Source organism: Cimex lectularius, unplaced genomic scaffold (assembly GCF_000648675.2).
Source record: "Cimex lectularius strain Harlan isolate CLEC.00 unplaced genomic scaffold, Clec_2.1 scaffold194, whole genome shotgun sequence".
Taxonomy (NCBI): Eukaryota; Metazoa; Arthropoda; class Insecta; order Hemiptera; family Cimicidae; genus Cimex; species Cimex lectularius.
This window is the reverse complement of record NW_019392734.1, coordinates 394597-418573: the sequence shown is the minus strand read 5'-3', so window position 1 is coordinate 418573 and position 23977 is coordinate 394597. Positions and strand designations below refer to the sequence as shown.

The window sequence follows — 23977 nt, the reverse complement described above, 5'->3', positions numbered from 1 at the left end:
TCCTTCTCTTTCTCTGCCAAAAAAATATTCTATTTTATATTGTTTGCTTGCTGATAATATCTCGCAATATTTATGCTATTCTCTCTCCTTCCCCCTCTCCTTCTTCTTCTGATTGTCTTTCTGTCTGTATTGGTCAATTTACTTTCATTGAGTTGCATGTTTCATCTGTATGATTTTGTATGTGGTAAAAAAACGATGTCTTAGGAATGAATAATGGAAAACATTTATTTTTAGTTTTTTTTATCTCTCCCTCTCACTCACTCACTCGCTCACTCACTCACTCTCTCTCACTCTCTCTCTCTCGCACTCACTCACTCTCTCTCTCTCTCTCACTCGCTTTCTCACTCACTCACTCTCTCACTCACTCGCTTTCTCACTCACTCACTCTCTCACTCACTCGCTTTCTCACTCACTCACTCTCTCACTCACTCACTCACTCACTCACTCACTCACTCACTCACACTCTCTCCCTCTCTCTCCCTCCCTCTCTCTCTCTCTCTCTCTCTCTCTCTCTCTCTCTCTCTCTCTCCCTCCCTCTCCCCCCGAATGTGTTTCTGTCTCTAGTTGGTATGTCTGTGTTCAATTTACTTTCACCGAGTTGCATATTTCGTAGGTTATCTGAATGATTTTATATGTGATAAAAAACTGAAGTTAGCACTTACTGTAATATAATGGTTTTAATAATATATGAATGATTCAACGCCTTACGTTTAATGAAAAACATCTATTTTTAGTTGTATATTTATTTTTTATTAAAAGCTCCTGTATGTGGTTACCAATTCCACAAATCTAAAATTCTTTTTTTCTTCGTGCTTGTACTCTTTGCCCACTTAGTTCTATTATCTCTTACATGTTGTTTTGTTTCTCACTCCTTTCTTACAATATGATGGTTATGATGTAATTTCTTCAATTTTCTCCCAAAGCAAATCAACTTGACATAGTTGCGAAGGGGTCAGACAATTTCTGTTACGAGATACCATCCGAAAAAAAAACCTAGTACGATTTTTTTTGTAGTAAATTGTAATCATATGAGAAATATATAGTATATAACGGGCTGATTTTTTTAAAAATTGTACTTCAACTGTAAGTGTATTTTGTGGTTTATATTCAATATTTATAATCTATTCATTATAAATTTGAATTATCTCTTATTGCTAATAGATGCCACTTCACTAATGTGCATGCAAGTTGGGAAAGCGCCGTCCAGTCCATGGCTCTTGGGGGAAATGCAGGCACAAGGACGTTCGGTCGAGGCCTACCCTCACATTCACCGCCCCGATACCAAAGCTCTCGAAATAGGCCACATCCTCGTTCCTAGTAGGGCGATATTGCCCAATCCTCTGTTTTACTTGTTCAAAAACCGCAAGGCTGCGTTTTATTTCTTGAAAATATTTATAAGAAAAAAGACGCCGTCCCGCATTCGCTGGCTTATCTCGCCTGGTTTTTTTTTTCTTTTTTAATCTTGGAATTTATGTATACGGACGTTCATTGTTCAGATGGGTGACCTTTTCTCTTTATTTCGTTTAATCTCGGGCACACACTGCTGACGGTGAATTTTTGCGGAAAAATTTGGACATTCGCGAAACGATAATTTTACTTAAGAGAGAAGTTTGTGTAAATAAAATATACATCCTCTTAGAAAAGTCAGGTCCTTTCCTTTTTTCGTTTTATAACAAAATGTTGATAAAACATTTCCTTTTTTTTCAAAATTTCTTCAGATTTTAAAGGTTGATTTAGTGTTTTATTCATGACATTTCCTCTTATTTTCTGCCGGGTCGTGAACCTGCCTGATGCTTTCTGAACATTATGATCTATGGTTTGTGTTACAATAGCTACTATAGGTATTAAACATAATAAAATTTAAAATAAACTTAAAGGCAGTGAAATCAAATACAAAACCACTAATGAATATGATGAGAAAAGAAACGTGTATGACTAAAACTGCAAGTTAAAAATGTGACACTTTACTAGTTTACGTCTCACTTAAACTTGCTTAGTGATCACCACCACCAACCAAAATATCGAGGGTAGGACGACCAAAAATTACCGGAAACGGCCAAATTTTATTCAAGTTTACGCTAGATGATAAAATATCCGAAGTTATATTGAAAAACAAATTTCCACGGCTTTCCTCTTATTGATGCTAGTTGCTTAATTTTGGTTTATTTTAATTAAGACTTTCTTGACATTTTACCAATGCGATTTGTACGAGAAAAATTCCAATTAACGGGTTAGAGTGAGATAAGACATCTACGAGATTATCCTCTAGAAAAGCGAATTGATAAATAAACACACGCTCGATGAGATTGAAGTGCAACAACCCCAATATCTTCGAAATTTAATGTGATACGGTCCGTTGTACGACCACTAAGAAGCTGTCGGTCCTTGATTTCGAGCAAATACCTCGTTATCTGAAGTACCTCGTACATTTTTAATCGATAAAATGTATAAATGACTCGAGGATTGTGAAAATGTGTCGATTTGCAGGACATCGTTAAGGATAGATAACTTGAAACAATAGCCAAGATGGTTTAGTATATTTTTTCTGGTTGTTTTTAAATTTAGTAAATTGTTTGAACGTTTTCCAACCGTCTTGTTTGTAAATTCTTGTTTTCGTTTTTAAAATGCCGCGCCTATCTGGTTGCCTTTTGCCCCGTTCTTGAACTTGACCATGTTTGGTTTCATAGACAGTGAAGGTGCACAAACCAGGCGAGAAACTCTTACACTTGTGTTTTTCAATCTTCGCAGGATCTAAATTTATATCAATATGTCGTGTTTTTTTTACATAAAAAAGTAAGAGGGGGGTAAAGTCGCATCGTTATGTTTATGTATTCCCTTGGAATACGGGTGTGCTTTTGATATTTGAGTAGAAATGTTGACCAAGGACCAAATTAATATCCGATTTAGTCTCACAAACCAGTATCCTATTTATTTACTTTTTCTTTGGTCCACTTACTTATCGGAGTGGTTTTTTTGTTAAAAATTACGCGATAATGTATCAAAGAAATGGTATTGTCGCGTTGTCGATACCCTCATTTTCTGTTTAAGGGATTCCTTTTGTCTTGTGTCTTGTGCGAATTGGGTCATCGCTTTCATTTTCATTTGTTGTGCCGTAGTCACGGTAATTCGAGAGTTACTTTTTACACGTGCTTACTTTTCCAAAGGCTTATCGGTCTCGCGGAAGTCTCAATCGCCCTTTGACGATAACTTTACACAATTTCGTTTACAACCCGTTCGCTTTGTCGAGGGGGGAAAAATGATAAAAAAAGCGGGTGCAATAGAGGGCTAACCTTTACATTACTCGTTATGTCATAGTGCTCTTCCCACGCCCCCTCCTCAGTTCCCGGCTTTCTTCACTCTTTCTTTCTTCCCTTCTTTCACATACATTTATTTATTATTAATGCTATTTTTAATTAATTATTCAGTGATTACAGTAATGCGAAATGTTTTGGGTTCTGTTCAAGTTTTGTACGGGAATCATCATCGTTAAGTTTTGTGGTTTCAGTTTTGATTGAAATTGTTATGTATTGTGCTTAAAGTTTTACGATAGAAGAAATGAAGTCATTTTATTTTAGCATATAGCACGACCTAAAAATACCTTAGGTAAGTCTTTCACTGCAACTAATGAAACCTGCTTAACTGCTAAATCTTTTTATGGCAGACAAATGTCTAGTCGGCGTTTGAAACGAGACATTGGCAAATTGGGAATCAATTCTTCAGCCTTATGATTTTTTTTTTATAAAAAAAAAATTTCTGTCCGGCTTAAGGTCTTAAAACGAGGTCTGCTGTCATGAGACCCCATTTTACTTTTTCAAAAGGTTATAAGGCGCCAAGTCCAGCTGAAAAATCGTCCTTGGATTTTTATTGAGGTTGTCGTGTGCGGCCAGTGCAGATTTTCAAATCCCCTTTCAATTTAATCAGATTGCCCCTACTGTACTTCTCTAGGGTAATTCCTTCGATAAAGCAGTTCTGCAGAAAATGGATTTAAGTCCTGACATCTAATTTTTTTTATTGATTATATTTCCCTTCACCGTCTTTAGAGGTTTAAAATGTAACACCGTACATTTTTTTTGCAATTTTACTTACGTTTATGGTAGACGTTTCAGGAGGGTGTTGGGGGTGCGCTTGAGGCGTCGTCGGGACCGGAGGCATGACACGATCCTGTATCCGTTGGTGACACAATCCAGTAACACAAAAGCTCGTTTTGTTCGGGCGGCAAAATCAAAAAATTTTTTCCGAAAAGAATATATTTTTTCTATGTTAGCCCTCTCTCGCGTGCCGCTCCCGCGGCGACTGACTAGAGACTGATCTTGACCCTCTCTTACTTCGGGGGATTCTCGTTGCGTCAACCCCTCCCTCCTTCGCGATATCCAGACAATCCCCTCCAGAAGCGGATTTTGTCCGGCCGCGGCTCAGTTCTGGACGCAGCAGGAGCCTAGTCAGGATGACCTTAAACTTTGAACATATGTCCGCGGTTTATCATGTCATAACAAACCACCGTGGCCACGGCGTTGGTCTCGTTTCCTCAATTTCTCTTCATTAGTCTGCCAAAGAGAGCCCAGATCCGATAAAGCGCGCCCCTTTTCTTTTACAGACCATTTTCGCGATTCAACCTATTTTGGAAAAAAAACTAGTTCGGTGCATAAGGTGCAGCTGTCATTCGAAGGTCATTAGTCATGTTTAAAACAAACTTCGAGCTCAAACAAAAATATATATCAATTTCCCTTTTTTTAGGTCGTGTTCAGATTACTGGTACCTTTTGGCTAACATTCATTAAAAAAAATCTTTTTTTATCAAGGTTTGATTTATATATTATATATTGGAATCAATCCTATCCTGATAATCATGGGCTAGTAACCAGATGGATGCTACAATTCCGAGGGTAGAATGAAAGGATTGAAGACCTTATTCCTCTGTCAACTCATATTCATTTGGTTTATAACTAAAATGTTGGATGTAGATAGTTGCATTTGTAAACCGTGAATATGTTAATTATAGTTTCAAAGCCCCAATGTGTATATTTCTGGAGAGCTTGACGAAGGTACTGATTTTCCTTCGTCGAGTGCTGATTTTTTTTTATATACAAAATTTTAATATCGAAGTCTGATGCCAATCACGATAATTTCTTCCGAAATTTTCTTTTTAAGGGTTTGTTACCATAAAAATTGATTTGTTATTCTTCTGTTAAGTTTGAAGTATGAATAGGACAGATTTGATTTTGCCGATTTATGGTTTCCTATCACGTGATCTGACATGTGACCAAACGCGACGATAGATCGGCCAAAATTATGAGAAAATGATTGAATCACGAGTCAAGCTTTCTGCAGATCTCTAGAGAAAATCTAAAAAATTTTTAGTTGTTCATTTTTTCGCTTTGCACAAAAAAGTTTCGTTTGAAACACAAAAATCCGTTCTTACCAACACAAAAATATATAACACTTTGAAATATTACATCCCCAATGTATTTATCGCTCTCAGACTATTTGTAGTTTTAGCTAATACACATCATTCATAAACAAAAATATGATTCTACATTCATTGCTGCTCTTTAAAAAGTCATTACTGAAAGCTGGTTGGGGTTAAGGTTAGGTTAGGTTTAGTTGAGCTGGATTAGGAATGGTTTAGTAAGGTAGGAATAGGGTTAGGCTGGATTAGGAATGGTTCGATTGGTTAGCGTTAGGTTATGGATATACTAGGTTAGTAGAGTTAGGCTAGGTAGGATTAGGCTAGATTATGTTAGGTTAGGTACGGTTTGTCTAGGTTAGGGGTAGGTGGATTTAATTGAGTTAGGTTAGGAAGGAATGGTAAGATTAGGGAGAGTTAGGATTAGGCTGCGTTAGGTTAGAATGGTTGGGTTCGCTAGTTGTAAGTTGTTAGGTTTGTCAAGTTAGTTCAGGGAGGTTAGGAAATGAGGATTATTAAATAATAGAGGTGGGATGAGTATATCATTTCATTTTTGTAAATCATAGTTCTATACACAAACTGAATTTGACAATATCTGGATCTCGACCATTAAAGCTCATCGTCAATTGGAAATGTACAAACCCTTTTTAATTTAAACTTGTTTCACAAACTGTTAAAAAAGGTTTGGTTAGGTTACATTTTTTTAAAATAGTTCTACTCGAGATAGAATTTTCTAACTTAATAAAGAACAATAAATCATCAGGCATAAGACAAAAATACCTCTCTCGACATGGATTGCTTAGACTTTAAAGGATTGTTACAATTCATGTCGAAGGACGTGTTTTTGTCTTATGCATGATGATGAGTATTTATTACTCGAAACACAGATAGCTGCCTTATACTATTGTGAGTTGAACTATCTTTTCCAAAAATTGAATTGCCATACACCCCACTTCAACTCATTTTTATTGGTTAAGTTAGGTTAGGAGAGTTTTGGTTAAGCATGACTATAATTGGGCTAGGTTTATGATATGCATCAATCCAGTTTGACAGTTAATTTAATCAGACTCGATTTTGAAGATGTTCGTTTTCGGTCATTTGGATGCGTCTTAGCTTGATTACAAATTAAAATAACTGATACACCCAACGGCTGCACGTTCATCACACCACAGTTGTCAAGAAGAAATTACAAAAGAATTTAAGCTTGTTAATTATTTTCGCCTTTGCATATTAAAAAAAACGTAGTTCAGGTGCTTAAGCGTGCAGCTGTCATTTGTAGGTCACTGTCAACTTGAACGTATGTAGATCGGTGCTCCAAGAAATCTACATAATGATGAAATATATTCTTACTAATTTTGTATTACTCGTACTTTTGTATTATTATTACTAAATTAGCCCAAAATTCTACTACAATTAATCTATAAATTTGTTATTCTTAATCTTGGAATTTTCAACTTATTGATAAAGAAAAATGCCTTAAATTAGGGTGAAATTCCAAAATTTCTTGTCAGATAATTCGCTGTTAGTCAAAAATTTCTTAGTTAAAGAATCACAAATTATGATTGGGCTATATTTCTTTTCGTCACTTCTACGTACTTTTAAACTATCTTTATATTTGTTTGCTATTTTTTAGAACACATTTTCTTGTAGTGGTTGAAAATTAAAAATTAAATATTTTGTTGAAATAATGAGTATAGTGTATGAAACGTAATTATTTATCAAGCATGAAAATTGTTTAATTGAAAGAAAGTCTCTAGTGTAAGAACGACCTTGGTTGCACCGACGGACACAAGTGCGCCGTGTAAAATCGAAAGGCAAATTGAAAAAAAAAATTAAACCTAAATAATTAAATGATAAGTTAGAATGGTCCAAAATCCAATATGACGCCGGTCTTGGTCGTGAATTTCCGTCGGTGGACACCTACAGGCCAAGGGCAATTTCGTTTCACCATTTCCGATGAACGAGACGAAAAATGTAACGCATGGCCCAATTTTGAAATAACGAATTCTAAAACGGCTCCCGCCTGGTAAACAAGTTCAAGGGGATGACGCGATCGGTTTTCGTGCATAAGACAAATTAAAAAATACCAAAACAGAAAAGTGCACTCGGCTCTTACTGTTCTGAAATAATTCTGGTACAAGACATACCGTTTAGTGTCGCAAATTCTTTGCTAAAAAACACCCACATATGATCATAATTTAAGTATTGGGTTGCTTCATTTTCTTTACTGTACTTATTAAAACCAAGTTTGGATTTTGTAATATACAAATACTATCAGGGATCAGAAAACAAGTATAATCAACTTTTACGTAGAAAGCTGTTACATAGTCCTTTTTCATGTTTGTCTGCTTTTCCTCCATCATTCATATATTTCTTTTTCCAAAGATTTTTGTGTTGTTTAGCCGAAATATTTCGTTTACACTTTAACCATTGTGTTTAAAGATGCTGTTGTTTAAAGACACTGGGGCGTCGGTGGCTGCAGGCCTTGACACGGCGCTCATCACTTTAAGGTATAGGTCCGGGGTTCGAATCCAGCGGCCCTGCATTTGAATCCGACATACAAATGGGCTTTTTTTTTTCCAAAAACAAACTGTCCTCAAATCAATCCAATAACTATTTATTGGAGCAATTTTCTCGTATAAAATAATAAAATATCATATTTTTAACACATAATTATTGAAATCGGCTTCAATTCGTTGTTGGTTATTGTCCAAATTTCTACTTTCTAAAAAATAGACTTTGTAAAAAAAACGATATATTTTTCGAAATAAAAATAAATTATATACTCTAATTTGAATTATAATTATACACTAATAATTATCACCAAAAAGAAATTATCCTGCTAACCCGATTGAGGATAAGCCATACCTGACTGACACCTGCTTTTGGGGCAAACACGCGCAGGGGCTTGCTTATAGAGAAAGATTGCACTGTGTGTCGCATCTGATCAAAGGGTGCCATGACCATTGACCTAAATCCTCTGTTCCACTTGTTAAGGGAAATGGGGGTGTTTCCTCACATATAGAATTATATATTCAGTGTGTACTTGTAAAATGTATTTATTGCGATAATTGAAAGGGCCGATGGGGGAATATCGAGTTCCCATCGGCAATAGTGCGAGGGGGATGAAATGACCACTGTTGGTAGCCTCCGAAAAATTTTGTAATTCCTGCCCAAAAATATTCATGGTAAGAAACCTAGATAAATGAAAATATCACTAATGAAATACTCGTGAGGAAAAATGAAACAATTATACGTTTAAGAACGCTGATTACATCCTTGTAATTTTAGTCCAAATCATGGGAATTAACATGAATTTGTATTCCCAGTTTCTGTTAAATATGTTCTTCAAGAACATAAAATAATATGTCACACAAAAAAATGTGGTGGGGAAAAAGAATAAAGAAATGTTGTCAGGCCTTATGAAACAGGCAACCTTTGTGCCCACATTTAATTATGTTTTCCAGGGTCTCTTTAAGCATTTTTTTTTAGTTTTAGAAAAATTATATGATCAAGTAAAAAAATCTATGAAGTTAAGTAATCAAGCCCGAGGCAGTGTTGAGTGATGAAACAGTCAATATGCTCAAAATTATCCAACCGGTATCTCTAAGATTACCCTAGGCGTTATGTAACAATTTTGCTTCCGATCTACCGAAGGTAGGAAGCCTTCTATTAATGTTACACGAAAACAAAGCTGGCCCTTCGCTACTTTTTTAAACCACAACTTATGAGAAAAACTGGGAATAGGGTTGTTAAATCTAGTAAGTCAGTAATATCTACACTAAACAAAGGCAGAAAATGACAACTATACAAAAGTTATAAAACCCATCTTAAACCTAATAAAATAAGCTTAATAATAAAAAAAAAAAAAAATCAAACGTAAAAATGAAAGAAAGGGCATAAAAAATGAGACATTAAATGTGGTGAACATCGAATTCAAGTTCACTAATTTCGTGGTCCGCTTGCCCAATTAATATATTACAATTAATTAAGGTTTTTAGTTGAGATAAAAAAGTCAATAGCACGAGCGGGATTCGAACCCACGATCTTCGGCCTTGATACGCCGCTGCTCTACTACTTGAGCTATCGTGACCTCAATCCACTGAAAAATGGCAAAAAGGAGGGAAAATTCAAAAAGTGCGGTTGAGATAGGAAGTTGGTGTCCGAGTGGATCGAGGTCACGATAGCTCAAGTGGTAGAGCAGCGGCGTATCAAGCCGAAGATCGTGGGTTCGAATCCAGCTCGTGCCATTGACTTTTTATCTCAGTTAAAAACCTTAATTAATCGAATTTAGGTTGAATTTTTGGGTGCTTTTTATTAGTTTTGAAGTTAGGTTAAACGACAACGTTGGTCAGTTGCCTAAAAATCAACAAAAAAATTCAACGTAATTTTTCTGATTTAGTTGTTCACTATGTTTATGGTCTCTTTTTTATTTTTGCATCATTTTGACGTTGAGGTTTTTTTGTTACTTTTTTTTATTTTTTTTTATTATTTTTTTTATTGAGCTAAAGTTGAGTTTTTAAAACTTCGATTGTACTTTTTTCTTACTTTTTGTGTGATTTGTGTAGGTTTTTTGTTCAATTTTTTCTGCTTTGGTTGTTTGCTATGTTTATTGTCTCTTATTTTGTGTTGTGTATCTTCTTGTGCTTTTTTATTAAGTTAAAGTTGAGAAAGAAATTTTTCCCAGGACAAAAAGTTGAATTACTAAATCAACCCCACTCCCTCTTTTTCACACCATCACCACTTTTTCCTCGTTTTACATAAAATTTCTGCATTTTGGTTCGATGTAAATAACGAAAAGGGTATACTGCTAGAAAGCATATTAAACGAAGAAGTTGTTATGAAATTTGCGAAGTTCTACCTTGAATTTTTCTAATAAGGTTGCAAAGTTAGTTTAAAAAATAAAATTAAATTTAACAATTTTTGAAAGATTTTGTGTTCGTTTTTTACCAAAAATAATTTGAAAGTTCTAGAAGGATGCCTCTTTGAAGAAAACTTTAACACTTTTTTAAGTACTTTTTTTAGGGGGGGATTTCCCCAAAAATGATTAGTTCAAGAGCTACGAGTAAGTTTTTGACGAAAACCGTAGATAGTTGAAAAAAACACGAATGTTGAATATCTGAGAGAAGGTTGAGAATCAGACCATGGTTCGTACGAACTTTTTGTTGCATTTGAGGTGTTTCGAGATGCGAGTCGCCTTCCCTGTATATGCAATGGGTAATTCAGTTGTAAATTAGAGGGGAAAACAAACATTTCCCATTATCACTTACGGTCAAGGAACGTACAAATCACAACAATATGCCTTTATCGTTTTATTCAATAATCAGCCCACCTCCGCATTGTTGGCACGTATGTCGGACATACCGCATACTGAGTTTAGCCGGTCGATGGTTTCCTTATTCTAATAATGTACAAACAATTATATCTCGAGTTTAGTTTTTCCTTAACCGCGCGAGTCCAATAAAATCCGAGGGAATGTTTTCATATATCCAATTATCTCTGTTTTCATAATTTTGATGCGTGCATTTCCAAAATAAAATAGAACTCCTTTTGTTAGGGGGCCGATCTATTTAGATTTCTACCTTTTCCCCCCAAATATTTAGTACGTAATAACATTTTGAATTAAATTGATAACAGAAGAATAAGATTTGTGAATTATGGTTTCTGAAATGACATTATCTTAAGCCACCAATTAATTACTTTTTGTGAAACAATAAATTCGATGCGCTTAGCAGCAATTTCAGTAAGTACAAAAGTGGCAGTCGGTATAGCATTTTGTCAAATATTGTTGGTAAGTTGTATCTTAACTCTTTATTAGTTGAAATTTTAACACAGTTTGTAATTTTAATCGTGTATAAATCAATATGATTACATGATTAATATTTTTTCTATTGGTGGCTGTTGCCGCAAAGGCTCACACTCACTCACCAACTCACACACTCACCCTTAACAACAAATAGAGAAGACATATTTTGTACATTTTCCTAGTTATGACAAAAAATCTTGTGCAGGTATAAACATGTAAACAACTTGCGTTTACCAATAATGTCAATGTGACAAAAAGACGATTAAATTGGATGCCGATCTATAATGTTGGCAACATATTACTAGAAACACACTTTATTCATATTCACGCGAACTCACATCGCAATCGTACACTAACTTACTTTCACTCTCACTCACGTTAACATTCACACCCTCAGTCACATTGGCACAGTCTCATATTCACAATCGATCACATTCTCGATCACTCACCTTCATTCTCTCAATCTCCCCTTCATTAACGTCTTCACCAATAAAATAATACACGTTTAACCTAGTAGGCATAATTGTAATTTTTTCTTAATGTTTATTAAATATTTCTAAATATCTATTAAATAAAGGGACTGTTTAAGTTAAAATATAGAATGTATGAAAAAATTAATTTTCGTCTAAAGTGTATTTTAACAAATGTGTGCTTGATACAGGGTGTCAGGTTGGAAATGTCTTTTGTTTTTATTTGATATAAAGCACTCGCTATCATTCGCTCTCTTAACTTGCAAAATCACACACACACACCCGCGCGCGCGCGTGTTCTCTTTCTTTCTTTCTTTTTTTCTCATTCACATCATATATGAAATTTACAAACTAATATAATTCTATACTTGCTTATTCACATTCACGGAAACTCACATTTGCATTCGCACACTTACTTTCAGACTCACGTTGGCATTCACATTCGCACAGTCTCACATTCACATCCGATGAAATCCCAGCTCACTCACCTTCACTTTCTCCTTCACGTTCACTAACGTCTGCACTACATGATAACTACAGCAATAAAATAGTACACTTTTTAAACTATTCGCAATATTTGTACATTTCAAGTTATGTACGTTTTTCTTGAAGTTTATTAAATAAAGGGATTGTTTACATATAAAATACAGATATTATTACAAATAAATTTTATTTTAGTGTTATTTTACGAAAGGTTGAATTTTTTTGAAGTTTTTTAAATTCGGGATGTCAGTCGGAAATGTCTTCTATTTTTATGTTTCCTAACACTCACAACCACTCATTCTCTTAATTTGCAAAAGCACACACCTGCTCGCGCGTGTACCTCTCTTTCTCTCACAGCACAGGCACACGCACACACGCACGCGCGCGCATGCACACACATACATACACACACACACACTCACTCACTCACTCACCTCTTTCTCTCTTATTCACTGCATAAATTAATTATTTATTATATAACTTTATAATACTAATTAGTTTTGGCAAAAAAAGTTTAAATTTGATGGGATTGATGATCGATCACTAATGATTCTGATGATATAAGTTCTGAGTTTATAAGCCTAATAACCATTTACATCCCATAAAACTAAATGAGTAAAACCGCAAAAATGGAAACTAACTCTCTATTGATAATAAAAAAGGTTTGCGTTATTGAGGTAGTTCGTCGTGCGTTTATAGAGAACCTTTCTTATTTTAGTAAAAGATAATCCAAGTGAATGGCTAAAAATAAAAAGTTAAAAGGGGTTATCTTTTCATCGTTTCGCCACCCTTTTCCCCTTTAATCGTGTTTCTATCGGCTGTGAACGCATTGGAAGGAAGGTCACGGACGGGGCGATTCCGAAGTACAAAAGGTGTTCGTGATGCCACAACGATAAGCCGAGTTTAGCGAAGAGCGGAGCAGGTCTTTGTAGTTTTGTAATAATGAGGAGGTGTCCTTGGCATGGAATGGGGTACTCGGAGAGCCTACATGGAAGCTAAAGTCTGCATAATTATTCTACCTCTCTGCCCCTCTACAGCTGACTTATTACCCCAGTTAAATATCCAGACTTTGGGCTAATAAATCGCTCGCGCCTTGTTTTTTTTCCTCTTTCACCCAATTCTTTGCAGTCTGTTCCGTTTGTCGGTGACCACGTCTGGCTATTATTACCGTATAAATGTCGATAGGAACGTAAATTCTTCGTTGTCACATGTTCTTGTGATATTAATGATTTATTGCAATTTCCTTGATTGCAGGTCAACCAACGTATTTAAACTATAATTCGACTTGACTTTTCCGTTTTTCTGCAATATTGGAACAATTTAACTTGGCATATAGGGCACGGAACTACGGATGAAATTATTGCTGGCATTGTAAACTATATATTATCCGTTCCACTATGAATATTTTTACAACTAACTATTAAGAATGACAGACAATATATACAAGCTTTCTTTAAAAAAACAAGCTAGTTGTTAGGAATTTCAAGCTTGCCACTTTATGATGTTTTGAAATCTGAATAACGGTCTATGTTACAACTTGGATTAAAAATAATGTCAACTGCATTTGATGATCACGAAGTACTTGTAGACGAAGTATTTTGTTATTGGCACGAAAAAAAATTAAAACCGGAAATACAAACTGTAGAATCTTTATTTAATTGATTAAATTTTAGTATATCTGCAAAATAAATAATAGTGATTGAAATTCAGAAATTGAGCAGGAAAGGTTTTCTCTTAAAAATCATCATCATCCGAAAAATTTATAATTCAAATTGGTGTCTAGAAATTTAAGCTGACAATTTCCCCCTGAACGTTATTGTTTTAGTCAATGGATGTATAATTTAATTGGACGCATATAATTGCAGTCTAAAAATTTAGAGCCTGAATGCCACAAGCATGTCATAAAAATTTATAACATAGATGGGAAACGAGAAATTCGGCAGGAATGTATGTGCCCTTCAAAACCATCAGCTTATCTCAAAAATCTATGATTCAAATTGGAAACCCAACAATTTAGCCCAAAAATTTGCCTCTGAATCTTATCATTTTACTTGCAAAAAGGATCTTTGGTAGAGGTCACAGAACGACAATTAAAAAGTTTTTGCCGAGCTTTCGACAATTATCGTCATCATCAGGGCCTACTTATTTTATGCGGAAAAAGTCGCAGTTAGAACATGTATCATTTAAAAAACAAAATTAAATTATATTTTTCTTACTTTTACAAAATACTTTTAAATGACGAACGATCTTGTCGAAGATCTTTTTTCCAAGTTGTTCAACAGCAGGTCGATACATCAACTTATCTTTAAGTTGTCATTTTATCCAAAACCTTTATAATGCATACTACCAATTGTAAACCCAGATATTCAAACTGAAAATCTGGCCGTTGAAAAGCTATCCTATTACTAAAATCCAAAAAGTTATAATTGAAAATTCAGCCAGAAACTTAAAAAAATATCATCAGCTTATTCCAAAAACGTATAATTCATATTGGAAATCTAGAAATTCAGTCATTTGCCCTCCGATTTTATCCAAAGTTTTTATAATTCAAATTCGAAACCATAAATCAAGCCTGAACATTTCTCTCAAAAACAATTAGCTTATCTAAAAAAAAGCTAACTCAAAAATTTATTAAAAATGTTGAGAATAATAGTTAAGCCTGAAATCACATCCCAATAACTTTTCGGTGTATTCCAAATATCTATAATACAAATTGGAGAACATAAATATGTATAATTCAAATGGGATACCTAGAAATTCAGCAAGTCGATTTGTAGCCAATACGAGTCTGCTGACATTACCTTCATTTTTATTAGATAAAAAAATCAATTAGTTTTTGTAAACAAATTGTAAATAATACTTTCTGTAATAAAGTTCAATTGAAGGCAATAACTAATTGCAGACCAGTAAATTAGGGTGGATATGATAGCGAAATACAGTGCCAAATTATTATTATTATGGGTTCGTAGATTAAAAAAATAAAATAAAATTTAAAAAGACGTAATCGAACTTTAGTTGGACGAATCATTCAATTTCAAAAATCTGATAATCAAGTTTACTATGAATTGTTTAAAATCTGGCTATTAAAAATTTCATATGTTGGAGTGGTTTAAAACTTTAAAATATGATTTATGTCCAGTTCAAAATAATGAAAAGAAACCGGTCAGTTTCCTTTTTTAACGTCGCTTTTGCAAATAAATTTAACCCTCCAAATGACCAGATTTATTGTAATGAGCCTTCCAGTGGTTATTTTTGTTTTGGAATTGAGTTATTTTCCGGTGATTCTGTAGCCTTGAGCGGTTTCTTCACAGATAGCCGTGGATTAATAAACTTTTCAACTCTATGAAGTCATGTTCGCATTTAAATGCCTGAGGGCAAAAATTGGTTATCCCGAAATGAAAAAGGCATTAGCTCGCCAAATTCCAAAATCGGGGATTATTAAACGAAACGCCGATTCCGAGAGCAATTTATGGAAAGAATAAAATGAAAGGATTTTTTTTCGCGGTCAGTATCGGGTTTTACGATTCCGAACTTATTCTATTGGGTGCCATATTTAAAAATTAATTTCTTGACCTTGTACAGTTTTGATTAGTAGTTTCAATTTTTTTTCTTCTTTTGCAGTAACCGGATGTGCCTTTGATTCGATCAGGCCGAGGTCTCATCCACAGGACGGGTTATTACTTTGTGTAATATCCTGTCAATTTATTAACAAATGTCATTAGAAAAAAATCAAAATTCACCTTCATCTTCAAGTACAATATTATTATAGAAATGAATGATATTAATTAAGCGTAATTCCGAGGGTTGATATGACCTCTGCAGACAAGTGCGTTATTTTTGAACTGCACACTCGACAGGATTGTGCTAAATGTGTTATTTCGTCATTCTTCTATGGTTAGTCTCCCCCACCCTTAAACGAGGGTTCGCAACATCAGAGGTCATAACCAATCCTCGGGGGGCCAGTGTTGTTGAAAAAAGCCCATTTGTAAGTATGTCGGGTTCGAATGCAGGGCCACTGGATTCGAACCCGGGACATTTACCATACAGTGATGAGCGCCATGTCAACGCCTAAACCGTTGCGGCCACTGACGCCCCCAGTCTTTGATTTCCTTACCATGTTTATACATGTGTTAATGGAAGAGTGGAAACGAGCCCATGACAATCATCAGTTTATCCTAAAAATTTAACTTTTTCAGATAGTTTTCCAGCATGTTTCAAATAGCATAATTTTGTTTATATATTTATTATTATTATTCTATATGAGGTTATCGACAATGGAGTCATCAGCGTCCAGCGCACTCTTAGGGTTAATGGGTACTCAATATTCCGCAAGCAGCGCTCTCAGACATCCCCCAAATTAAGAACCATATATACAAATAAACAAATATCTACATATATAGACAATGTAGAGCTACACAGTAGATATATATAATGTTTACAATATTTAAAGATGGGGAAACCCTCCGTTACCTTAAAATTGGAACAGGGGACTCGATAACCAACCCTCTTGCCCGAGGACTGATTCAGCCATGCCTACTCGCTGCCTGTAAGCAGCCAAGCAAGCCACTCCTCGACCAAGTGTGACACACTGACCAACCTTTTCTACAAGCAGGACACCTACGAGAGGTTTGCCCAAAAGGTGTCCATGTATGGTCTATTGTCCAACTGGTGAGCACGATCCCTTCCTTTGCGTGACCGTCGGTGGGCCATGCTCAGCCGTGACACGCCCGCGCTTCTCGGACGGTGTAGCCCAATCAAGTAGCATATATATATATTTGGTTGGTTTCAGTTAATACTATTTAATACAATTGTTAAATAGGGTTAAATTTTTTGACTAGTTTTATCCCTATCGTGCTTGGCATTAAAAATGATCGATCCGGTCGTTCTAATCACGCTGATGCCATTTTCTTTCGTATTCTAGTCCTCTTCCACGCCAGTACCGAGTATGTCGGTCTATTGTTGGCCTTTACTCTGACAGTTTAGAAAGTCGAAAAGATTCTATTACCACATAAATAAGAAGTGGCTTTGTTAAGCCGCACAGACGGGCGATCGGACAAGTCATAATTGATTCAGAACTTGAGGTTTTTTGATCCTGACAAGCCGAGCTCGCCAGTTTTATAAAATAATCGTAATCACGTGTTTTTGCCTGTTTTTGTTGCTAACTGGTATCGTTCTTGACAACAAAATTCGGTGCTGTGTGTTTCAAGCCGGTGTTAGACGTCCTTGCTTGGAATGTGCATCACCTGCCACAAGAGGACTATTATTTGGCTCAATCATCATCGCGCATTCTTCTGCTACTATAATTGGGTAGTTTTTGTGTGCCTTATTGGCGGCGTCCTTCGCTGTTTCTAAACAACTTGCTTAATAATTTACTAATCAGGCCTTTCATCGCGTTTCGATTGTTGAAAACCTTTGACGTTTACGAATGTTAAATATTACTAATACTTACATTTTCAATTTAAATAAATGAATTATAAGTCGAGCGACCCAGAAAAACATGCGTGGACGCGGGCCCGAAATAAGCCTCCGTAGTTATTTAATTTTAAATGCTCATTGTCATCTTTGAGAATTAACAATAAATAACCCCGCGAGTTAGCAGTGGTTTTTCCGTTGCGAAATCGCTTTACATGGATCGTAGGCCAATGGAGTATTTTTTAAACCTTGTCGCAAAATTTCTCGGTTCGACTATCGCAGCCTCAATTTGCCGGTATCACGACGAAATCCATCGAGCGTAGAGTTAATAACTCGATTTTTGTAATAAAATAAACAACAAGTGTTTGGGTCAAGGATGGAAACTGGTATTATGGGCATTGTGCATTGCATAAGGATCATCGCATTGGTGGGTTGGCCTTGCTGGTTGCCCCTGCTGTCCAGTTTTATGGGTCAATATGTGTTGGCATTTACATTCTTCGCTCCGAGCATATATCACTTGTACTTACTGCTTCCACCTCAGGATCTTGTCTTATATATTCGCAGCGAATTCAGACAATCCGGAAAACTAAAAATTCGAACAATAATACTATTTCATTTATTTGGATTTGCTTTTTACCTTTTTTTTTTGTTTATTTGATAAATTTAACTACAGAAAGCGGTTTTATTGAGAAAATCGTAGAGTGAGAAGAGAGATAGTGGGATTGTGAGGCGGTGAGAAGAGAGAGAAAGAAAGAGAGGGTGAATTTTTGAGCGACCGAATGAACTGGAATGAAAACGATTTTTACAAAGGACCAATTTTTGTGAGTTAGAGTTAGATGAGACTAGAAGGAAGGGGTCAGAAAATGAGTGATTAGGAGGGGAAAGAGAAAGAGTGAGTGAGTGAGAGAGAGAGAGAGAGAGTGTGTGAGAGAGAGATAGAGAAAGGAGAGAATATATAAAAAGAGATAATACATAAAAAAACAAATAGTATAGTGAGGAGAGATATTAGGAAGATGAGACATAAAATAGTGAGGAGAGAGAGATATTAGAGAGAGGAAGAGAGAAGAAACATAGAGAGGAGAGAGATAATCGAGAGAAGAATGATAATGCATAATAGAGAAGAGTGAGAAAATAGTGAGAGGGAGAGAGGAGAAAGATAAAAGAGAGTGTAAAAATATGTTAGAGAGATAGAGGAGAGACGTTAGGGAAAGGAGAGAAAAGAGAGAGAGTAAGAAAGAAAGAAGGAGAGAATATATAAAAAGAGATAATACATAAAAAAGAAACTATAGTGAGGAGGGATATTAGGAAGATGAGTGATAATAGTGAGAGATATAATAGTGAGGAGAACGAGATATTAAAGAGAGGAAGAGAAAAGAAACATATCAGAGAAAAGGGAGATAATCGAGAGAAGAAAGATAATACATAATAAAGAGGTGTGAGATAATATAGAGAGAGGAGAAAGCTAAAAGAGAGTGTAAAGATGTTAGAGAGATAGAGGAGATAAGTAAAAGTGGAGGGGAGAGAGAGTGAGAGAGAGAGAGAGTGAGAGAGAGAGTGAGAGGGGGTGAGAGAGAGGGAGAAAGAGAGAGCATTGAAAAAGGGATAGATTAATTCTCTTTGACGTCTTAAGACATGCTATTTGACGGTTAGTTATTTTAAAATTATTTGCGTTTTACGTGTTGATCGCTTTATTTTTCCGTAATCTGTTAACAATTTTGATTGCTGATAATTTGTCAATCATTAACCGAATTAAAATCGCATTATATTGTTGCGAAATGAAGAAACCCAGATTGAGCAGCGCGTTTGGACGAGCTGTCGTTTTATTCCCCTCCCCTCAGTTTATCTTTAATCATACCTTTGTCTTTAAACACGAGTTTATACGAAATTAAACTAAACAACCGTAATTAATAAAAGCCTTACTTTTTTCTAACATACTTTATTTTTATTTTTTCAGGTAAGTGGGTTAGCATTTCGAACTGGATGTTGATTAAGGTAAGTTTCCGTTGATCGGAGATTGTTTACAATCGGTTATTGAGGGCAGGTTGGGCAAGGAAAGTGGTGGGTGGCTGGCGCCGTCCTTGCCTGACCATTACTGACCCCTGGAGTACCTAGATGGGATTCCATCTTGAAAACTTAACCATTTTGAGTACCACCCTTCACGTTCAAATTTAACCACAAAAAGGTTGCTTTGAAAACCTCGTGATTTATTTACTAAATTTTTTAAATATTCTTTTTCATTGAGTTCATTGTTAGATTTTTTCGTTTTCCTATGTACGTTTTCTGGATTTTAGGTATAGAACATAGACATTTTATCTGACGATGGTAACTTTATGTATGATAGCTAATAGCCGTTCGTATAGCTTCATTCAAACATCCTATAAATGTTTGTTAAATTATTACATAAAATTCCTGGGTCTGTATATCAATAAAAATTACCTGACTGTTTTTCATTCTTGAGGAAACTGATTTTTCTCATAAAACTATAAAACCACTTAGTCATATAGCTTTGCCCTAAAGCCATAAACATTCATTGGAAAAAAGGCCAAACTAATAAATGAGTCTTCACATATTAAAGAAGAGATGTGATGTATGATGACGTGTCATGTTAAATCTACAAAAAAAGAAGAGAAAAAATCTCTAGGCCTGATACAAATATTTATTTACTGTTGGCACCTTGGCCCCTTTCACAACCCGATGCGTATTCAAATTTATATGTCAGGTTTTATTTAAATGTATAGTTATTTAGAAGCGAGTCAGGTCCGCAAGGTTTTATAAGCGTTAATGGACAGTGGTCTTGAAAGTTTTAAAGATTTTTTAGTATTTCATGACAACATTGTGTTTAGTTTTAAATTGTTTCGTACTGTGAACTCCAATGTTCTTTCCCCAAATTGTTTAATAAAAGAGAAACGTTCTTTGTTCTAAATATTGCTTGAACTTAAATTGCTACCATCTTACAACAGTTAATCATTACGATACCTATTTTGCAAAAACAATTGTCATCTAAAGAATTCTAGACTGCTTGAAAAGAGTTGTTCTTTTACAATAGACTTTACACATCATAAAATCTTAGACTACACTATTTATAAAAACTACTTCAACTGAATTTAAAATAATTAATTTTAATTTAATAACATTGGGGTTAAATGTGTCTAGTTATATTCATTCTTGTTTTGGCATCTAGGGATGAAAATAGAGAGAGTAAAAAAATAGAAGATAGAGATGAAAGAGGGAGATAGAAGAAGAGGGTGAGAAAGTTTTGTGTCTGTGTGAGAGAGAGAGAGAGAGAGAGATAGAGAGATAGAGATAGAGATAGATAGATAGAGAGAGAGAGAAAGAGAAGTGATAATAAATACAAGAAGAGATAACAGGTAGAGAAGATTGAGAGGATAGTGAAGAGAAAGGAAGTAAAGGAAAAATAAGAAATAAAGAAAGAAGAGAGAAGAAATATGAGAAGTGTAACATAGAGAGGAGAGTGAGATGTTAGAGAGAGGTGGGAGACACTAGTGAAATATTTGAGATGGGAGGAGAAAATAGAGAGCAATTAGAGAGGGGAGAGAGATATTAGAGATAGGAGAAAGGTAATAGAGAGAGCAGAGAGATATTAGGGATAGGAGAAAGATGATAGAGAGAAAAGAGAGAGATAATAGAAGGAAGGAAAAAAGATAATGGAAGAAGAGGAGATAAAAACGAGAACAGTTCAAGATAGATAATATAAAGAGTTGAGAGAAAAGATATGGATAATATAGAAAAGAGAAATGAGAAAGCTGTGAGATAATAAGTTTATAATAGGGAAAGTAGGGATATAATGGTGAGAGGGGGCGAGAGAGTGAGAAAGGGTGATGAGAGAGTGAGAAAGGGTGATGAGAGAGTGAGAAAGGGTGAGAGAGTGAGAAAGGGTGAGAGAGTGAATGAGAGGAGAGAGAGTGTGAGAGGAGAGAGAGTGAGAGGAGAGAGCGAGAGAGAGGAAAGTTATATTTGTGAGACGAAAGAGAGATATTATCGAGGGAAGAGATAGATAAAGAGAGAGAAGAAAGAGAGGAGGGTGAGTGAGTTAGTGAGAGAGAAGAAAGTGAGTAGGGACAGGCATAGTTTCTTTGCTAGAACGATTTAGGATTTATTTTAATTATACGGTACGATTTACATTTCATATCTGGATTTTTATTTCTCTTGATTCAAGGCCCAAGTGCTACTTAAAATCGTTTAAAGTCGAGAGATTGCGATTAGTTCGTCTAGACTTAGGCCTTTCCTCGGACTGTTTCTGAACTGGATAGGCAGCAAAAAAGTTTTATAGTTTAAGATTGTGTTGCAAATTTAATTACAATCTCGTATAAGCAGTTTGATTGCACATTTACAACAAACATTGAATACACTTTCGATTCCATTTATGTAGAAACCAATAAATTTTTTATATACCTGTATTTTGTTATGATTTAAACGCTGTTCATTGTTTTTCTGATCAGTATAGTATAATTTATTGTAGAATTTTATCGATAATCAGCTTTGTTATTCTGGTTTGTCAAGAAAATAACAGAAAAAACTTAATAGGGGTTTAAAGAAAGTCTTGAGAATTTTGCGCAACAGATTTCGTAATCCTACAAGGATGGTGAACATTCCAATCAAGGTCCCCGAGGTTTACCTGTATATCTGGCACGAGCCACAGACCGGTATTTTTTTCTTTATTGATAAGGATTTGATATCAATTTTTGATTGTTTTACTGACCTTCGGTTCGGTGGTGGTTTTGAAGGTGTACCCTTGAGAAGCTATAGTACCATTTTTGAAGCAATGTCGTTGCAGTAATTAATAAGAAAACCGATATTTTTCAAAATACTTGCTAGATGTTTTTATTCCCTTTTTGTACGTTTAAATCGAATAAAATCACATTTGCGATCTTTTTAAGTGATTTATTTTTAACTCAGTCAATTTGGACTAGAAAAATAACTCTATTTTCCAGTATTTAAAAAACATTTCTGTGAATAAATTTCTGCTCATTCACAAAAATCTTATTGTAATAAGTCGTTCTTAATTGATCATATCTATTTTATAAATCATTGTCAATATGCCCATAATTTATTGATTAATTATAGAGGTAAATGACAAAAGAGAAAAATACTTTTGTATGTAGTTAATTACTCTTATGCCGAATCTGACTCGTTGTTCCTCCATTTGGACATCGTGGTGTTAAAAGTTCAGCGTAATTAATTTTTGGAAATGTCAGCGGCGGCTTCAAAACGCGGTAAAGTTCACACTTGTTGCATAATTCATTCTGGCCCTTATCTTCTCCTTGTGATAAGAGAAGGAACAAGTTGGAGTATGTTTCTACGATTGCCGTTGAGCCATTCTTCAAAAAAATTCTGCTTTTTGTTTTCAATAAAAATCAAGTAACTAGTTTCGAATTTAAATTTATTTTGTAATTCTCCTACGTGGAATTAACCGGCACACCTTCGGCGGCTTAATTTTCTTTCTTATTTTGATTTATTGGCCCTTTGTCGATCAGAGGCTAGGCTGAATTATATGTTGCCCGCAGCTGCTATTCGCATTAGGGCCGTTTCCCAAGAATCCACGAGGTTTGAAATTAAAATCACGATCCGTAAGAAAGCCACGGATTTATGCCGATGCGAAAGTTCGGCAGGCGTGTATCAAAAGGTTTTGTATTGAGTTTTTTTTAAATGTTAAAATCATACTGGACTTTTATGTGACAAGCTTGATCGATCTACTTTGAATTATTTGGGTGTAAAACTTCAAAACGGTTGTCGTTCAACTTTCCCGATCGTCTTTTGCCTTGTATGAAACAGCCAACTCGCCAAACCACCTCTTGACACAGCGCCAACCATAATTTTAACCAGATTAAAATCTAAACATTTAACATGCTACTGAGTTGTACTGGCCTTATTGTTACTGTAAAGATATGTTCGGGGTGTGTAATATACTGCGCTTAGAGAGTTATTGTATCCCCGTTCTGTTATAGTACAACAGTGAGTCCAGGTTATCGAAACCAAAATAGAAGCATGTGCACATAAAATAAATATTAAAGTTCTCAAGGGTGATGCAATAATTCTTTCAGCCAGGCGGCTATAAGGACCTGCAAATCTATGACATCAACTCAACACTATCTGGAACTGGCTAACTCTAAATTGGGTCCCAGATCATGAAGGAGGATATACTTGCTAAAAAGGAGTCTCGGAACTCATAGGCCCAAATCGATTATGTGACATAAACTATACTATATTAAAAAACAACTGTAAACTTGGGTTACTAAACACATCAAATATTGGGATCGTAAACCAAACATGAGTCAAGTAAAAAGACTACTCACAAAAAAGCCCAATGAAAAAAGGGAAAATCATACTTTCCCGTAAAGAATTAAAATCTCTGTTGTATTTACAGGTCTCCAGTAAGGCACCA

General features: G+C 35.2%; 2 protein-coding genes across 2 annotated transcripts in view; one reads left to right on the top strand and one right to left on the bottom strand.

Moving 5' to 3' along the window:
- Positions 1–4316, bottom strand: part of LOC106661158 — a 36522-nt gene extending 32206 nt beyond the window's left edge. The window contains exon 1 of the mRNA XM_014384389.2: positions 4087–4316. Within this exon, the coding sequence (XP_014239875.1) occupies positions 4087–4152 (66 nt within the window). The 5' untranslated portion in view covers positions 4153–4316. The remainder of the gene's footprint in view (positions 1–4086) is intronic.
- Positions 1–23977, top strand: part of LOC106661157 (nuclear migration protein nudC) — a 212521-nt gene that overhangs the window by 39686 nt on the left and 148858 nt on the right. The gene's annotated exons all lie outside the window — the stretch shown is intronic.